Source organism: Polypterus senegalus, chromosome 14 (assembly GCF_016835505.1).
Source record: "Polypterus senegalus isolate Bchr_013 chromosome 14, ASM1683550v1, whole genome shotgun sequence".
NCBI lineage: Eukaryota > Metazoa > Chordata > Cladistia > Polypteriformes > Polypteridae > Polypterus > Polypterus senegalus.
Window position 1 is genome coordinate 10,325,028 of NC_053167.1, and position 19,013 is coordinate 10,344,040.

Here is a 19,013-nt window from a genome sequence, read left to right on the forward strand (position 1 = left end):
AGTTTCACTGCTGTTAAAACTGTCATCTATTGAGTCGTAAAATCGAGTCCGAACATTTCAGTTTTAATCTGCCAGTCCATAACCTAGTTTGTTGTGCATTTACAAGTGATAAAAGAGTGTAATGTTTTATCATTTGAAACCAAATCAGTTAAATATACTACTTGGAATTAAATGTTTTACTCCTTTATAATAAAAATGTTCTAATTCCTTTATATATCTTGCAGTCTCTTAAAGTTACACTGTAGTTTTTTTTTTTCTTCTTCATTTTTAAGGCAAATTTCAAGATTGGTCACATCATTTACACACAACAACACTCATTTTTAATTTTTTTTTATGCACGTGATTAGGTGTGGGGTGCCAGATGTTATTTTATGTAAGATGATGCACCCTCACCCTGATTTTTATTTTTTTTTAATACAGATGGCTGTCAGGTTACAAACCAGATTCATTCCAAACAACATTCGTAACCAGATTTTCAGGACTTGCATTGAACATGTCTATGCATAATGTTACTTTACAGAAAAGTTCCACATTTATTAATAAAACATTTAAAAACGTATTACATACTGAATGTCAGCCTTCTGCTTAAACGTTTTTGACTCAGTACCTTATAAGATCTGGAAAAAGCATAACAACGGATGGTCCCTCGACAGAGACATGCCGTCGTCGCTGAGGGATTACCAAAGTGTTGGACAGTATGAGTGCAACGCATGCATAGGATGCAGGGAATTACAAACGGCAGGTTGCAGCTGTACTCCACAAAACTGGACAGTTTGCCTACCTATGACAGAGCTTCTTACTGTGTTGCTGCCAGTTATATTTGGGGATGTGTGTGGTCTTTGTAGAGGGATCAAAGATTGTCACCTGACCCTTTTGTAAATACTCCTCAAGGTGACACAGCTGTACTTAGGTCAGTAAGAATTATGTGTCATGGTTCCAACTCTCCGCTAAACAGCCAGTTTCGTTCTGTGAGACATGCACACAAAATGCTGCAGTACTATTATTCTCACCATTAATGATGGATGCCACATAAAATGGAAGTTATTGTTTCATTTTTAGGCTGACAGTAAAATATATTTTTGAATGCCCACAGTTGAGGTAAAGCTGAAGTGTCATATTGAACGTCACAGTATTGCATGGAGCAAAGTTGTCACTCTGGTCATTTAAACACTATAATGTGGCATGCTTATAATAGCAGCTAAGCCGATAAAGTGGTGTTGTAGTGTGGTGGGCTTCAGTCCTTTGCACAGAATCACAAGACACACCTTTCACTGTAGCAGCTCCTCAATCTCTGGCAGGGGCTGGTTTTCCTAGGGGGGGAATACAAAAAAATATATAATTACATATCACACACGTTTACCCAAGAATTAGATGCTGGTACTGCTATTGTTTTTATGCGCTTCCCTCAATAGTCGCCAATAAATATAACAAAAGGCAATAATTTGACGGGCAAAACTATCAGTTTTGCTTTATGTAGGTAGTTGGTTAGCTTCATTTGTCCTCTAAACATTTAGCATTTTTGTAACAACAGGCACCTCTTATGATTCAGCTCATCTCCTTTATAAACTTGCATCCTGGTCTTGAACAGAGTTAATTTAAACCCCATGTCACCAACCCCCAGGGAACACAGAAGGCATTCATCTGAAGGTGAAATTTTTTTTTTCACGATTCAATTATTTTTAGCTCATATTAATAAAAAATTTAACATGGAATGAGTTAATTATATAACCTAATTTTAAACCCCAGAAAGTCACCCATCACCTTCCCTTCCCTTAACCCTCCCTCCACTACACCTAAACTGGTGGATATACTAGCAGGAAAAGCAACAATAGCATCTCATCACACCACCACACCTAGAGACCACACCTACACAAGCAAGTCACTTCACAACAAATTATTGGTCATAGAGGATTTCAACAGAGAAACAGAAAAATGCCAGTTTTGGAGGGCCTCACTGGGTGTAACTCGCCAGGACAGCATCACAGTGATGAGGGTCTTCCATCCGGAAGTTTGGAGTAATTTAGCAGTTACCGTGTTGAAACAGATAATAAACTCACATTGAGCACATTTACACACACGCACAAACACAACTGGGACAAAGTGGGTAAAGGCAGAAATTGGTTTTCTTAAAAACTCGTGTTTACATGCACAAGTCCCCTCCTTTGGAAAAACACCCTGATGTCATAAAGGTACCCAAAAATAAGATTAAACATCAACTGCCACCTTTAATCTAAAAATGAGAGCCTCCCAAGCAGTTTTGGGAATGTATCTATATTATAACTAGCAAAATACCTGTGTTTTGCAGCGGAGAAGTAGTGTGTTAAAGAAGTAATGAAAAAGAACAGGAAACATTTTAGTAACGTAACATGATTGACATTGTCATTGTCATGAATATATATATATATATATATATATATATATATATATATATATATATATATATATACTAGTAAAATACCAGCCAGCGAGAAGTAGTGTGTTAAAGAAGCAATGAAAAAGAAAAGGAAACATTTTGAAAATAACGTAACATGATTGTCAATGTAATTGTTTTGTCACTGTTGTGAGTGATGAGTGTTGTCATATATATATATATATATATATTTACACACACACACAAACATATATATATATACATATCTATACATACATATATATCTACATATATACACATACATATACACACACACAAATATAAACATATATACATATACATACATATCTACATATATACACACAGAGCTATTTCGGATCAGTGCAATACGCTGCATTTGTTAAAACGGATGACTCCTCTTACGTGCAAGTCTGCGTGGATATTATGAACTATCGTATTTGTTCAAGTTCTATTTAAATTTTAAATAGAAGGAATTTTTATTTAGTCGACAGAAATATCTTTGGTAGGAATGGTAAAAACAGACAGGAATATTATTCGTGAATAAATCAACTCAAACCTTAAACAACTTATAATATTTTATTCTCCATAAAAATATATCCTGTCTAAATTATACAAGTTAGAAATAAAGTAAACGTTAAAAGAACAAACATTCAAATTTCTTTACTCTTATGTAATTTTATATAAAAATAAACTTAGATTTTAAATATCCCAAAAGATTTTGCTCTCCATAAAAATATATCCTGTCAAAATTATACAAATTCAAATATGAACATGCTGCATAACAAAACCTGGAAATATAAATAAAATGTGTTCCTTTCAGCAATAACAAATCAAATCATTCAGTTGTCTTTGCTCATATGTCATTTTAGAGCTGGACACCTGGCATCTTTTTTTGGCCACAGGTTCGTTTCTGTTTGCTGTGAGGTTCTGTGTTGTGGAGATTCTCAGGATGGATTGCAGGTGCTCATCAGTGAGGCGACTCCTGTGTGCTGTTTTGTTAGTCTTTATCACTGAGAAGAGCTTCTCACACAGATATGTGCTACCAAACATGCACAAGGTTCGAGCCGCATGTAGACGGACTTTTTTTGTTCTTCAAAGTCACCAAAGCGCCGTGCAAACTCAGTGCGCAGTGTGCTCAGTTTATCAGCAAAGTGCGTATTTGGGAACACCGTAGTGACGACTTGGTTTAACATTACTTGGCAACAGGGAAAGTGGGGCAAGGTGCACTGGTGCATTTGTGTCTCCCATAAAAGCAGCTTCACTTGAAATCACTTTGTGATTGTGCATGGGTTAAAACGTCCGCTGAAGTGTCAGATTCTTATTTAATTATGCTGCTTTCTGTATCTTCTGCATTGCATTCAGGTTACCCTGATGTTTTATCTCATAGTGCCGTCTTAGATTAAATTCTGTAATTACAGCCACATTAGCTCCACAAATGAGACACACGGGTTCAGTAAACATATACTCAGCCTCCCATCGGTTTTTAAAGGCTCTATTTTCAGAATCAACTTTTCTCTTCAGCATCGTGTGAGCTAGCTTCGCAATAACTTGTTCGGCAAGGCGGCTGAAGCGCTGCATTATGGGATCTGTAGTTTATTGTGTTACCAGCGCTTCATATACCGGGCTTTAATAACAATAATACAGTATATAAAATGATCTCGGGCGGATATAATTACATGCCGGGCGGATGTGGCCCGCCCTTGAGTTTGACACATATGGACTAAATAGAACTTGAAAAGATATATTTTTCAAATGTGATCGCGCAATTCAGATAGAGTTGACGCGCACTACAGCCTGCATGCCTCAATGAGTCATCCTCCCTCGCTCTTACTTTTTTACCGTTCATCTAATGAATACACTGAGTATGGCTTTACCAAAACAATCATTGATGGCGAATAAAGTATCCATTATTCGAGTATGTAGATCGGGATATATATATATACATATATATATACCCGCGTATCGCAGCGGAGAAGTAGTGTGTTAAAAAAGCTAGAAAAGAAAAGGGAACATTTTAAAAATAACGTAACATGACTGTCAATATACAGTATTTGTTTTGTGAGTGTTACTGAGTGTTGCTGTCATCAAGGATTTGATTATCATTATTTCTTTCAATCAGGTTCGTATTTGTAGGATGTGTTGTGTTCAAGTTACATTCCGTGTTTGTCAATCGTTGTAAAGATGACAGGTTTCATTCATCGATTCGTTTCTTACTGCATCAATAAACAGCTCGTCTTCTTCTTTATCTGAGACCTGACACACTGCATGCACGGGTTTTTTACACTGTCTTCCTTTAGCGGGACATTGACTTTTTCCACCGTGTGCTTTGTTTCCACAGTAGCTGCATTTATGAATATGCTTATCAGGCGCTTCATATTTTTGCTGCCTTTTCAATTGTGTAATTCGGTTTTGTTCAGCTCTTTGGAACTGTTGCTTTTATCTGTGCACTGCGTCAGTTCACGTGAGCCACTCGGTGTACATGCATCGAAGGTTCCCAGCTGTGCTGGTGCCATCTCGTGCTATGTCCATGGCTGTATTTAATGTTACCTTAGTCCTGGCACTTAAAACTTTCTCTCGCAGTTTCGCTGAGTTTGTGCCAAACACCACCCTGACCATCTCATCTTCCTCTCCATAAGCACAGTCCTTAACCCGTGAATATTTAGTGGAGTTTGCTATTGGATTGCCGCTGACGGACGGCCTTATATGGGCAGGCACTAAATTACAAACGCCAGCGCAGCCTGTCTATGAACTTAATTTAAAGTGTAGGTTTACATCGTGCTTTGTTTCAAGTAGCAGAACTCATGAATATGGTTGTATATGTCACTCGCTTGCTTCTTATTGTTTCGCTGCCTTCTCAATATATATGTTTTCTTCAGCGCTTTTTGAGGTCTTCCTGGTTTTCTATGTACTGCGTGATTACGTGGGAGGCGTGATGATGTCACACGAAACTCCCCCCGGCGTTGAAGCTCATCTCCATTACAGTAAATGGAGAAAAACTGCTTCCAGTTATGACCATTACGCGTAGAATTTCGATATAAAACCTGCCCAACTTTTGTAAGGAAGCTGTAAGGAATGAACCTGCCAAATTTCAGCCTTCCACCCACACGGGAAGTTGGAGAATTAGTGATGAGTCAGTGAGTGAGTGAGTGAGTGAGTGAGGGCTTTGCCTTTTATTAGTATATATATATATATATATATATATATATATATATATATATATATATATATATACACACATATACACACACACATAAACAAACATTTATATACATATACACACATGTATACAGTATACAGTCATGTGAAAACATTAGGACACCCTTTGAAAGCATGTGGTTTTTTGTAACATTTTTAATAAATGGTTATTTCATCTCCGTTTCAACAATACAGAGAGATTAAAGTAATCCAACTAAACAAAGAAAACTGAAGAAAAGTCTTTTCAAGATCTTCTGTAAATGTCATTCTACAAAATGCCTATTCTAACTGAGGAAAAGATAGGACACCCTTGCCCCTAATAGCGAGTGTTACCTCCTTTGGCTGAAATAACTGCAGTGAGGCGGTTCTTGTAGCCATCTACCAGTCTTCGACATCGGTCTGAGGAAATTTTACCCCACTCCTCAATGCAGAACTTTTTCAGCTGTGAGATGTTTGAGGGGTTTCTTGCACGTGCAGCCCTTTTCAAGTCACCCCACAGCATCTCAATGGGATTCAAATCTGGACTTTGACTTGGCCATTCCAGGACTCTCCATTTCTTCTTTTTCAGCCAATCTTTGGTTGATTTACTAGTATGTTTTGGGTCATTGTCATGTTGCATGGTCCAGTTCCGCTTCAGCTTTAATTTTCTAACTGATGGTCTCACATGTTCTTCAAGCACCTTCTGATACACAGTAGAATTCATCGTGGATTCTATGATGGTGAGCTGACCAGGTCCTGCTGCAGCAAAGCAGCCCCAAACCATGACACTTCCACCTCCATGCTTCACAGTTGGTATGAGGTTCTTTTCTTGGAATGCTGTGTTTGGTTTACGCCAAACATGTCCTCTGCTGTTGTGTCCAAATAATTCAATTTTGGACTCATCTGTCCAAAGAACATTATTCCAGAAGTCCTGGTCTTTGTCAACTTTATCTCTGGCAAATGTCAGTCTGGCCTCGATGTTTCTCTTGGAAAGCAAAGGTTTCCTCCTTGCACACCTCCCATGCAAGTTAAACTTGTACAGTCTCTTTCTGATTGTAGAGGCATGTACTTCTACATCAACAGTAGCCAGAGCCTGCTGTAGTTCTCGAGATGACACTTTAGGGTTTTTGGAGACCTCTTTTAGCATCTTGCGGTCTGCTCTTGGGGTGAACTTGCTGGGGCGACCAGTCCTGGGCATGTTGGCAGTTGTTTTGAAAGCCCTCCACTTGTAGACTATCTTCCGGACAGTGGAATGGCTGATTTCAAAATCTTTGAGATCTTTTAAATCCTTCCCAGACTCATAGGCTGCTACAATCTTTTCTGAAGTCCTCTGACAGCTCTTTTGTTCTCACCATGGTGCTCACTCTCACTTCAACAGTCAGGAGCACACCAAACTAAATGTCTGAGGTTTAAATAGGGCAAGCCTCATTCAACATGCAGAGTAACGATCTACTAATTATGTGCACCTGGTGTGATATACCTGTGTGAGATCTGAGCCAATTTAAGAGGGAATACATGTGAGGGTGTCCTATCTTTTCCTCAGTTAGAATAGGCATTTTTGTAGAATGACATTTACAGAAGATCTTGAAAAGACTTTTCTTCAGTTTTCTTTGTTTAGTTGGATTACTTTAATCTCTCTGTATTGTTGAAACGGAGATGAAATAACCATTTATTAAAAATGTTACAAAAAACCACATGCTTTCAAAGGGTGTCCTAATGTTTTCACATGACTGTATATACATATACATCCACATATATATACATATATATAAATGTGCGCAAAACCACGCTTTTATCAAGGCTTCCGTCGGGTAGTCTTTTGAAATGAAATTTTCCTCCAATCAGTCCTAGCTACGCGCTTTCTTCCGACTGTTACAGTTTTGTAGCTCTGATGTGTGCATCAATGTAATTGGTGTACCAGCAAATAATGCATTGACAGAAGTTCCCCTTTGCTTGGAATGCAAAGTGTGATTAAATGCGTTATTTTTTAACGCGTTATGGAGCATATGCATCAAAGCTTCTCAGCTGTGCTTGTGCTAAGAAAAGGAAACATTTTAAAAATAACATAACACGATTGTCAATGTAACCTTTTGTAAGTAGTGCCTGGAGGATTCAGAGTGTGGAGAAACTCTAGAGACAGCATGTGTATTAACTTGTGGATTTTTCTGTGAGTATTTGGTGGCAGCGTCACAAAGTTGCTTCCGCAAGACTGTGTTAGCTGCGGAGCTCAGCTCAGAGCGAAATGAAGTGAATGGGAGGGGAGATGATGACGTGACTCCCCCACCCACCTTAACTGTCAATCCCCCCACAAACACAGTCTCTCGGAATTTGCATAAGCACAGTCCTTCACCAGCAATTTTAACTTAGTAACAAAGTGATCAAAACTCTCGTTTATATCCTGCGTCCTCTCATTAAACGTATCCCGCATTAGCCGTGGGCATGACAAACGCCAGCAGCAGCCTGTCTATGAACTTAATTTAAACTTTAGGTTTACACCGTGCTTTGTTTCCGAAGTAGTTGCACTCATGAATATGCTTGTATGTGTCACTCGTTCGCTTCTTATTGTTTCGCTCTCTTCTCAATTGTGTAATGCATGTTTTCTTCAGCGCTTTTTGGAGCTCTTCATTGTTTTCTACATACTGCGTTGACAGTCAGTTCACCTGATTACGTGGGAGGCGTGATGATGTCACACGAAACTCTGCCCCCCACGGCCATCGAGCTCAACTCCATTGCAGAATAATGGAGAAAATTAGGTTCCAGTTATGACCGCTACGTGTAGAATTTCGAAATGAAACCCGCCCAACTTTTGTAAGTAAGCTGTAAGGAATGAGCCTGCCAAATTTCAGCCTTCCACCTACACAGGAAGTTGGAGAATTAGTGATGAGTGAGTCAGTGAGGGCTTTGCCTTTCATTAGCATAGATAAAAAATCTTGGGAAGAGAGACGAGACGTGACTTTCTCAGAGAGACACTTTCACGTCCTGTAGATGAGACTTTGTGACCAGAGATTTAACCACGCCAGAGGCCAGAAATAAACGACAAAGAGTAGATGACAAAGTAGAACGTCAAAAAGAATTCAAAAATGTTGGTGTGATACACATGCAAAACAGGTTAGAGATAATGGAAGTACGAAAATTTGAAAGTCTCAAAAAAATGACAGTAAAAATCACATTAGCGTAAACAAACGGAAATTATTACTCGGTGAAGTAAAAGAATAACGAAAATAGATCGAATATATTGTTCGGATTTAAACTTTAAGTCGGGACTTGTAGATTGTCTAATTTGTGTTGTCATCACAGAAAAGTAATGTTTCTTCCCAATGAAGAGGCTTATCCATGAGAATTAAAAGATTTGTTGTTTGGTGAAAGTGAAATCCCACGAGAGAAAATTTAAAGCCCCACGACACAAGACTTTATGCAAAGAGATTTGGAAAAGTCCTGCCCACATCTAAATCATTTACAACCACGCACACGGTTCAGTCATTTCTCATTTGTGTGAATGCTATTGTCAGACACAATTCGGGTAGAGAGAAAGAAATTATATTCACTCACCGGCAGTTATATGTTGTGTTGTCACGATGTAATTACAAACACGGAATCAAAATTCAATGTGATACTGACGAAAAGGTAAAAGCAAAAAGAGATTGAATATATGGACATAGACAATATCTGAATACTTCTGTCATATCACCTAAGTCGGAGATTTGTAGATCGTCTAATTCGTGTTGCCATCAGGGAAAAGTAGTGTTTCTTCCCAATGAAGAGGCCTATCCACGAGAATTAAAAGTTTTGTTGTTTGGTGAAAGTGAAATCCACATACGTGAGCATCAGAGACGCAAAGTTGCTGCCGCGTAGCGCAGGCAGGGGGCAAAGCCCCCTAGTTACTTTTAAAAGAAATTTAGTTACATTACTTATTACAAAAAAATAACTAAATACAGTATATGATATAATTAGTATAAAATGTAATGCATTATGATTTGTGCGTTATTTTTGCATTATTTCTTCATCTTTCATATAAAAAACTGCACATTTGAATGGCCATACCCATGAAGGAACCTTCTGCCCATAAAGACCCCTTCATGAAATGAACAGTCAAACACAATCATTTTGTCTTTTTGAAACATGTTTAGTCCTTCATGTGCTCTGAAGTAAAGAGCATCCATCCACTTTTCACATCTCAGCCTGAGCCTCTGGTGATTTGTGGTATGAACACTGGCCGCTGTATCACTCCATCACACTGTTTCATCATGTCGATAGAAAATAGCTAGATTAAAACTAGACTGGCACTTTACTAATATGTTTTTGGTAGTTCACTGCAGACAACATAGTTTTCTGCATGGCTGTATGACTGAGCCCAACAAAGGACTGGCAAACTAGCACTTGTGCGACTTGCTTAACATCCAGTGCTGCTGTGATAATTAAAACACGGGGATTTTTCACTTCACTAAAATAAGTTTTGCATTAGGTTACTCATCACTTTAAAAATTAATCTTAACAACATAACACGTTTCTTTTAATGCATTACCTGTAACACTGTTACAGAGGTCGTGATCCTAAATATAGCACAGCACCGTTATGTTCTTGTTTCGTTTTGTTCCTATCTTCGTGTTTTTTAGGGTTTAATAAATGCATCCTTCATATTATTCTCTGTCAACAGATGTTAAGTGAGTCTTCCTAATGTCTGCCCACATAATGACTTATTAAAATAGGTAAACGTAAATACTTTCATATTAAAGACACATGCATTGATACTTATTCAACCTAAAGATCTTAGTGTAGATTAAATCGGACTATGCTGCCAATTGTGATAAGCAGCAGGCTTGAAACATGAACGTGCAGAATTGTAAAGAAGAAGGGCCCGCAAACCCCTGTAGAGGGCAGCAACTCCTCATTTCAAGAATGACAAAATGGGGTCTGGTTTGGTGCTGGTGCTTTTCAGAAGGAGACTCTTCAGGATATGGACTAACTGGGGATTACCACACCAAATTCCAAAGTTTAATCATTTGTACTTTTCTTCCAACTACTCATTTTCAAAGTGATCTAAAATGAGCTAAAATCCTCAATGATTTAATGCAATATTAACAGTGCATAAAATGTTAAGTGTAACATTTCCAAAAAAATTTTTTAAAAACAAGTCTAAAGATGCAAAAAAAAAACAAACACAAAATATAGCTTAAGTTGATGAAAAAAAAAATCACACTGACAAGTAGATAAAAAGAAAAAATAATAATCACGCTGACCTTGAATAGACCATGGTTACCACAATTATGAAAGGTACAGATGGTAAGCTTGACGGATTTTCACATTAAATACTTTTAGCGAGGAGCAGAAAATTAATTCATTTTATTAAAGTATAGCTCTTTGTACAAGCAATGGATTTAAAACAAACAGTCTACAGTATCAGTTGTGGGCCCAGTGATGTAAAAAGCCAAAATGGGTAAACTCCTCCTACAACACTCCATTAAAATTTAATGAGCTTACCACATCATCTTCATTCTCATCATGCATACCATCCTCTCCATCATCCCCATTCAGTTGTTCTTCTGTGGAGTCTTCTATGTCTGAGGCAGAATCATCATGAGATACTTCACTTCTACAGTCTTCTGACTTTCTGATGGCTGCAGATACAAATTGGAATGTCAGTACCAGGAAGCCAACAGGCTGATAGAGAATTTTAACTTTTTTCTAATGCAGCTTAATCTTGTTACATAATGGATGGAAACTGCAGGCCCTTTAAGAATGGAAGGCGCTCAACTGAGTACAGATGCTGGGTTAATTGTATTCAGCTTGATGAACCAGTATTTAGGATGCTTGGTGTTTGTTGTAAGGGAGTCCTTCATGATCTTAACTGCAGTCAGTAAAGTCCAACAGTGCTGGTGCCCATATCTAGCTCATCTTCATGTATGCCTGAGATAAGAGAGACTGAAGCACAGAGTATCAGCCGGTATTCTGATAATGAGTGGTAATGAGCAGAGAGATGCTAATGGATAGATAAGTGGATCGCTATTTCCTCATCTACTTCATCTCCTAGGTTAAACTATGCTGAATCAATGACAGTATTAAAAAAATGAGAAAATTCTTCTATGCTGTCTCAGCATGTTTTATGCTCTTGTTAGACTAACAGTTACTTACATTGATGGCATTTGAAAAGACTGACACATGTGCTTGGGGAAATTGAAGTATTTGTTTATTGAAGGATGGTCTGTTTCAGTATTTTTATCTTTTCTTCTGTTTAACTTTTCATTTTGGGGAAAATGCAATGAGCTGAGTGGGGCTTTATGTAAATAATGTGTTCAGTACGCTGGAAATAATCTGATTGCTGAAAGGTGTTGAATGCCTTTTGGATAGCTTTGTTCAGTTTCTGTCAAGATCACTCCATTTTGTTTTTCCAGACAAGGGGTTAGGTGCAGAGACTGATTGATTTGGTAGAAAATATCTGCCTATAGCATGTGCTGGAGCAACATAGATTAACTGAGGGGACAGGGGTTTAAAAAGAGAAAAGAGAGGCTACTGAATGATGCAACTGCCTAAATATTTATAAAATACTAGCCAACCCGCGGCGTAGCATACGCCGCCTAATCAGGCCGCTTTTTAAATGATTTTTAAGCACAGAGGAAAAAATAAACATTTGAAAAATCCGTAATTTAATAAACCACCAAGAAAAGTAACATTGCAACAATGCACGCTACGAACCAACATACAATTGTCCGTGACTGAAAACCGGAGGCGCCGTGCGCCTCCTCCTTCAAAGTGAAGGGCGAGGTTGAGCGGCTCGTTCAGTACGCACTGCCCGCTTATGTGCCCGCCCCAACTCCCTACCTGAGTCTTTGTCTGTGTACAGTCCACACGCACCTGTGAGTCACGTTGACTGTTAATTTTCCAAACACCGCCTCAGTCGGTTTCCACGTTGAATTGTCATTGTTCTTTGCGGTTCCGGATGCTTTTTTATATATAATCCACAAAGTCACATGAACATGGGGGTTACAAAGGGTAGCGACGTAATCAGTGCGAGCGTGTGACCCGCACGTACTGGGTATTTCTCGTTCGTGGGGAACAATTGCAAGCCACGGTCTCCATCACGAACGGGGTTCAACGGCTTACCTACGCCTCCCCGCGCCGGGTAGACACCATTCAGTGTAGCGCGCGTGCAGTACCGGACATACAAGTGCATCACAGACCTGTTAATGCTCAATCTCACGTGGCTGAAAGCCACTTGTCCCTCTAAGAATTTGGACGCCGACCGCTGTTGGGTCGTGTAACTATTTGGCAGGCGGGAGTCTCGTTCGTTTTCGGAAATAACCTGCCAAATCACTCCACCAACTAAGAACTGCCATGCACCACCACCCACAGAATCGAGAAGGAGCTATCAATCTGTCAATCCTCTCCGTGTCCGGGCCGGGTGAGGTTTCCTGTGTTGAGTCAAATGAAGCGAAAGTCTTCACACGTGGTGGTGCCCTTCCGTCAATTCCTTTAAGTTTCAGCTTTGTAACCATACTCCCCCCTGAACCCAAAGACTTTGGTTACCCGGTTGGCTGCCCTGTTGCGGGGCCTGCATTGGTGAAGCAGGTGAGACGGTAATGAAACAGAGGCACAGGGCTTATTGGTTTTTAAAGACTGCTTCCTTCATTGGGTTTTAACCAATGCACGGAACGAACCAACACACAATCGTCCGTGTGGCGCAGAGGGTGGAACGGGAGGAGAGCAGAAGGACATCCACTCCGCTCCCTCCGTCATGCTAGTCTGCTGATTTCTCGTTTAGTATGCACTGCCTGCTCATGTGGCCACCTTCAACTCGTCACTCGAGTCGTTGTCGTCTTTGTACAGTTCAAATGCACCTGTGACTCACGTAGACTTTTCATTGCTCTGTGCGGTTTTGGCTGCCTTTCTATATATAATCCACCAAGACACCGGACCACGGTAGTTGCGAGGTGGGAGGAGGGTGTGTACAAAGTGCAGGAGCATCTAAGAAGACGCATGTTTGTCGCGGATGCGAATTGCTGTATGTAGCGTGTAAAACAGTTTGCTATGGTCACGTGGTCGTGCGTCATAACCGAAAACTCGTTTTTTAAAGGCTGCTTACTTCATTGTGTTCTAACCTCAGTTGTAAAGGAATGTTTTAAGGATCCCATGGGATACCCCTCTCAAACCGTTTTATACGTTGCATATGGCAATTCATCTCCGCGAGAAACATGCCTCTATGAACAGTCAGCGTGGGTCAGAGCTGCATGTTGCCTCTACGACAGACGAATATAAATGACACCATTTTTTCTGTGTCGTCGCGTCTGAGTTGGTGGGTGTGGCTCTGCAAGTTGTCGTCGTATCCAATGGTCTTGGAGTTGGTGGGCGTGGCTCCTTCCTGCGTGCGCCATAGGTGTCTCACTTGTCGGCGGCTTAGTGAATCCACGCCCCTTCTGGCCTGCTTTCCATGGTCGTCTTGCCTTAGTGAATTATATATATATATATAGATAGATATAAATATAAAGAATCTACGTGCATGTGCATGAGCCTCAGCAAGTTCTAGTCATTCTGTACAGCTTTACCTATGGCAAGTCAATCAGACTCTTAATTTCAAGCTTTTTAACTAAGAGCATGTCTTCACTACACAAGAACTTTTCTTTGAAGATGCTCCTTTAGTCTTTGAATTAGTAATCTTACCCTACAACCAACTCTTTTCACTCCACAGCCCTAATTTAGGATGCAACTTCTAGTCTAAAAGCACTTACAACAGAGGTGGCCTTAGGCGTACGCGGGGCCTTGGGCGAGTGTCATATGCGGGGCCGAGAGCCATAAAAAAAAAAAACATGGTGCCTTATCCCGAAGAAATCCACCACGTACCGTATTTCAGTCTATAACAGATTTAAATGTCTTGCAGAGGCCCCGCATATTTGTATGATGAGCTGACGGTGACAAAAGAATCTCCTATCGCGGGGCCTGGGGCGATTGCCCTAGTCGCCACTCCCAAAGAACACCTCTACTTACAAATACAGAACGTTTGACAAATGATAGGAGCTCAGGGAATAAAGGAACAGGCCACCCAAAAGTGAGAACTTATCTGTTACTTGTGTTGCCCTGTGTTGTATTAATGGCCGAGAAAAATGTGTAATCTCATGTTTTAAAGGAAAGCAGAGGTAAAGTTCCTGACACAATAAGCTTCTAAGGGGTCCAACACTAAACAAACAGCAAACACTATCAAAACTTCCATGAAAAAGATATTAGTTCACTTGTATTGCATAATGCACATTTAAATCCCTTCAGTCGTATGCTCACAACATTCCCAGTACCTAAAATTTAAATAAAATATTGTGAAATAAATAAACCAATTCCAGACAATCCTCTCATAAACAGCTGGGAAATGCGCTCAAATAAGAGCAAACGTTTGAACTGAAGACCCACCTCACTCATTCATTGGTCAGGAGTCCTGCCCAGTAGCAGCTTATTTATGGTCTTTCTTAGCCCTTAATATTATATCAACACTCCAGAGCATAGTCTGGTAGAGGTGAACAATTATGAAAGAAAAGCGATAGAAAACATTACCAGTCAGAAGTATCCACCATATCTGTGCATATCTGAGGTACTTCAACAAGAATGTGGTCAGCTCAACAGTGTAGCTTAACAAGCTGCCTTGAAAACCCCAGAAATAGTGCTTTGTGGCAGAATGGCAAATGAATGTGGGAGGAAGCAGGTCTTCACTTCAAAAGCTCACTCCCCTTTCAATTTTTCGCACTGCCATTCATGACATGATTTTCCAAAGTGGTCCATTTTACAATATTTTAGCAAAGATGCTCATTTGTGGCATTGTAAGGATACAACTAGATAAGACATTTTAAGACCTCAAGTACATTTTTTTGCTACATGGTTTAACACAGGTGGGTGACACAAAATTAACTCATTATAACCATTAATAAGTTAATGGTTAGAAACAAGTTATTATGAACCAGCAGCACAGGCACAAATGTTTTACTTTTTCTTGTAACTAGACATTTGCTGTAATTTTTTTTTATTAATGCAAATTTATTTTGTAATGAATCAAAAAATGTCTTACTTGGAGTTAAGATGTTAAAATTTCCTGTAATTTTCTAACCCACGTAATTCTGACCAGGACTGCAGGGGGACTACGGCCTATCCCAGCTAGCTTAGGGCACAAAGTAGGAACAAACCCTAGACAGGTCACCAGACGACTGCGGGGTGAATACACCCACACACTACAAATGTTCATTTTAAAGTATATCATCTGATAATGAAGCACATTATACAGGCTTAAGAGGATTAATAAGAGAGCTTACTGACTTTTGAAATATATTGCAGAAAACAAGTACTTAGGTTACAGCCTAACCCAAAGAAAACTGAGCTAGGCCAGGCTGCAATTCTAGTGTGAACGGAGCTCCACTATGCTAGTTCACTTTCAGTTCAACGTCAGTCCCAAGCAGCGCCCCCATGGCCCTCACCCAGCTTACCTTCTGTTGAAGGCTTCTGTTCTGTGATCTGCTCAAGGCGGCCCAAAAGAGCATCAATATTAGACTTGATTTGTGTAAGTTCTGATTTGATGGCTTGCAGCTCATTTGATTTCACTGTAGAGGGGTGAAAAAAAAATAAATCTTTGATTGTTTCAATCTTCAGAATGCATCCCTTTCTCTGTATGTCTGATGTGGCCCTCCAGAATTTTCCCATGCCTACTTTACCTCTCACTTACAACACTGAGCACATGCAGACCACTGCACCCAGAACACTGAGAGATGTCCAGTAGACTCCCAAATGACCTTCTCCTGATCACAGCTACATAATTGTACCCTTTTGGAAGTTGATGTCAACAAGCAACTAAACATTTTCAGCCAATGACGACTTTTGTTAACACTACTGAGTTTATAGGGACTAGGAGTATCTGCGATTTGAAGCTGCTGCATTTGACTGATCAAGATTTGTGCAACTTTACCATTTAATCAAAATTGTAATTGTTTTAATTATCATGCACATTAGATTAAAATGCTATCAGCATCTGTACAACACCAATGAGTTTGCTTAGTCTTTAAATTAAGAAAGACTATCCATTCCAAAAATTAAATCCCATCCAATATATAAATTGCATTATTTTGACAAAACTACTCCAAAATTAACAATAAATCAATCAAATGATTGATTGCAACATGTAATATTTGTGCCAGTATGGAATGAAATACAAAGGCATATTATATTTGAATTCACATCCACTTGATGGCATAGTGAATATACCGTAACTAAAAATAATGCAGACTCATTACATTTAATGGCATGTCCGTCTGGAGTGCAGTGCAGTAAATTTTCACAACCACATTTTATTTGTGACAAAAGTAAATTAATAAATCAAATGAAGGTTCAGTGTCAAGAGGTGTTGCAAGGGGCATCAACAGTAGGGGCAAGAAGCCACTCCAATCATGACTACGTTCACTCACACACACAGTTACCACTACAAGCTTAACTTTAAATATATGACGTGTCTTAATGAAACAGTGAGAGGTAATAATTTGGGTTTCGCTGAAAACATTTTCTCTTAGGTTATGTAGTCTAATGTTTGTAGCTAATTATCAGTGTAGTTCAAAATAGGGATAATTGTTTTAACTATCTAAATATTTGCAAGACAAACATTTGCCAGCTTTATTTTTATCTTTATTTCATTTTTTTCTTCTACTTCATCTGCACTGTGTCAAACATTTGAGACAGGTTGATGCTCAAAGGATAAAATGGCCACAATTTAAGGACATCAGGTTACTTAGGCACACCACAGATGCTGTGGAACAACAAGAAGCTAATGAGAGCACTCCAGCAGCAAATGATACCAGCAGCAGCTTCACCACTGGCCTGTCTAACTAGTGGAGGCAGCAGTCCCACCTTATCAAATGCTTGTCTTTTTGAAAATAATGCAAGACAGGATAAGAGACAGTAGGGTACTGCCACTATTTGACTGACTGTAAGATCTTTAAAAGCACCTCTTAAGTTGAACAGCCTTCTACTGAGCACTATCCAGGGTACCCCATAGTGCAGGTAATCTAAGTAGCAGCCATCCAGCTCTTCTAGGGGCAGCAGAGGAGGAAAGCCTGCATGGGGGTAGGATGGAACATCTCAGTGCTCATTATAATATTTAATCATTGTTAATAAATTAGTCTTTTGATACTGACTGAGAACACGAGGTTGTGTTAGGTGCACCCCTTACTCCCAACTGTTGATTACCTTGCTCCATTTCTTGATACGGATTGGTCTTTTGATTTAATTTAGCTTTGCCAGAAAGGTGGCTGTGGAAAGAATTGCAATGCATTCCATTTGGTGTTATATTGAAAAGTAAATAATTGAATGATAGATTTAATTGTGACAAGCAAATTATGCGAAAATGAAGTGCACAACAGTAAAATACCCGTTAACATTTCAGTATACGTTACACATTAGATTGCATTTCATTTTGGCACAGATAGTCTTCTGTCACACAAGCCATGGAGTAAAAGAAAAAAAAATAATATACCTCTCTTCACAAAGCACTGGCTTAATTATGGTACACATAACCAATAAACGCAAAACCTTTAACCAACTTAAAAATCAAAGAAAGTAGTAAACAAACGGGATTCCTAACTAATCTTCAGTAAATAATGTCATTAAATATTAAAGGCCCATGAAACGCCACATACAGTATAATGTGTGTGCCCACCATGTGCCCGTTTACTTTTTGCTGCTTGTGTGATACTTTGTGTTGTCATGTCTACAGCAGCCTTTATTCGTTAAACCAGGCCTTGACTTGTATTAGCTGTATTTATTCAACAATATTTATTTTAATGTCTTTTCTGACACTTTTCTATGATGATGGATGTTTGCTTAGCAAAATGATTTGTTATTACTCACATTACATAAATAATAATGCATCAGTGTTTATGACACATTTAGAAAATTACTTTCTGTGGTTTACTCTTAACAAACACTGTGCTCGCAGTGTGGCTTTTCTCCCCTGGAATAAGGCCAAGGGAGCCCAAAGACACATCAAAAGCCAAGTGTGCAAGACAGCTTTCTGTTCCCTCGCTTGGGCTATCATCTGCTGGACTGGATGACACAGGCTTTCATCCTGGTCACACTCTCTCTGCGTTTCATTTGAAGTGGTAACTTTGAATTTTAAGGTTCCTAGACGAAAATTTCAACTGGAAGGCCCCCTTAAGTCAGTTTTCCAACTCGGAAACTTGGGGCTGGTCTGTCAAGTGACAGTTTGTCCGACTTCAGATTATGACATCAATCCAAAATGGTGATGTACACTGCCAACTTTAGTGAAAGCTGTAGTATTATACTGTTTATTGGCACTTCTGTGTACTTGTGTCTCATTAAATCAGTCATACGCACAGTACTGTCCAACGTCTATGGATGGCCATATTGCTATGGTGTTTGGATACACAAAATACCATGTAATGCATTGTTATCAACTGCTATTTATTCCAGTGGAGCA

At 39.3% G+C, this 19,013-nt stretch overlaps 1 protein-coding gene across 2 annotated transcripts in view; it reads right to left on the minus strand.

Moving 5' to 3' along the window:
• Positions 1 to 19,013, minus strand: part of raly (RALY heterogeneous nuclear ribonucleoprotein) — a 58,637-nt gene that overhangs the window by 1,169 nt on the left and 38,455 nt on the right. For both annotated transcript variants that reach the window (XM_039735743.1, XM_039735742.1), the window contains exons 6-8: positions 16,018 to 16,131; positions 11,045 to 11,181; positions 1,266 to 1,310 (exon numbers count right to left, since the gene is read on the minus strand). In XM_039735743.1, the coding sequence (XP_039591677.1) occupies positions 1,269 to 1,310; positions 11,045 to 11,181; positions 16,018 to 16,131 (293 nt within the window). In that variant the 3' untranslated portion in view covers positions 1,266 to 1,268. The remainder of the gene's footprint in view (positions 1 to 1,265; positions 1,311 to 11,044; positions 11,182 to 16,017; positions 16,132 to 19,013) is intronic.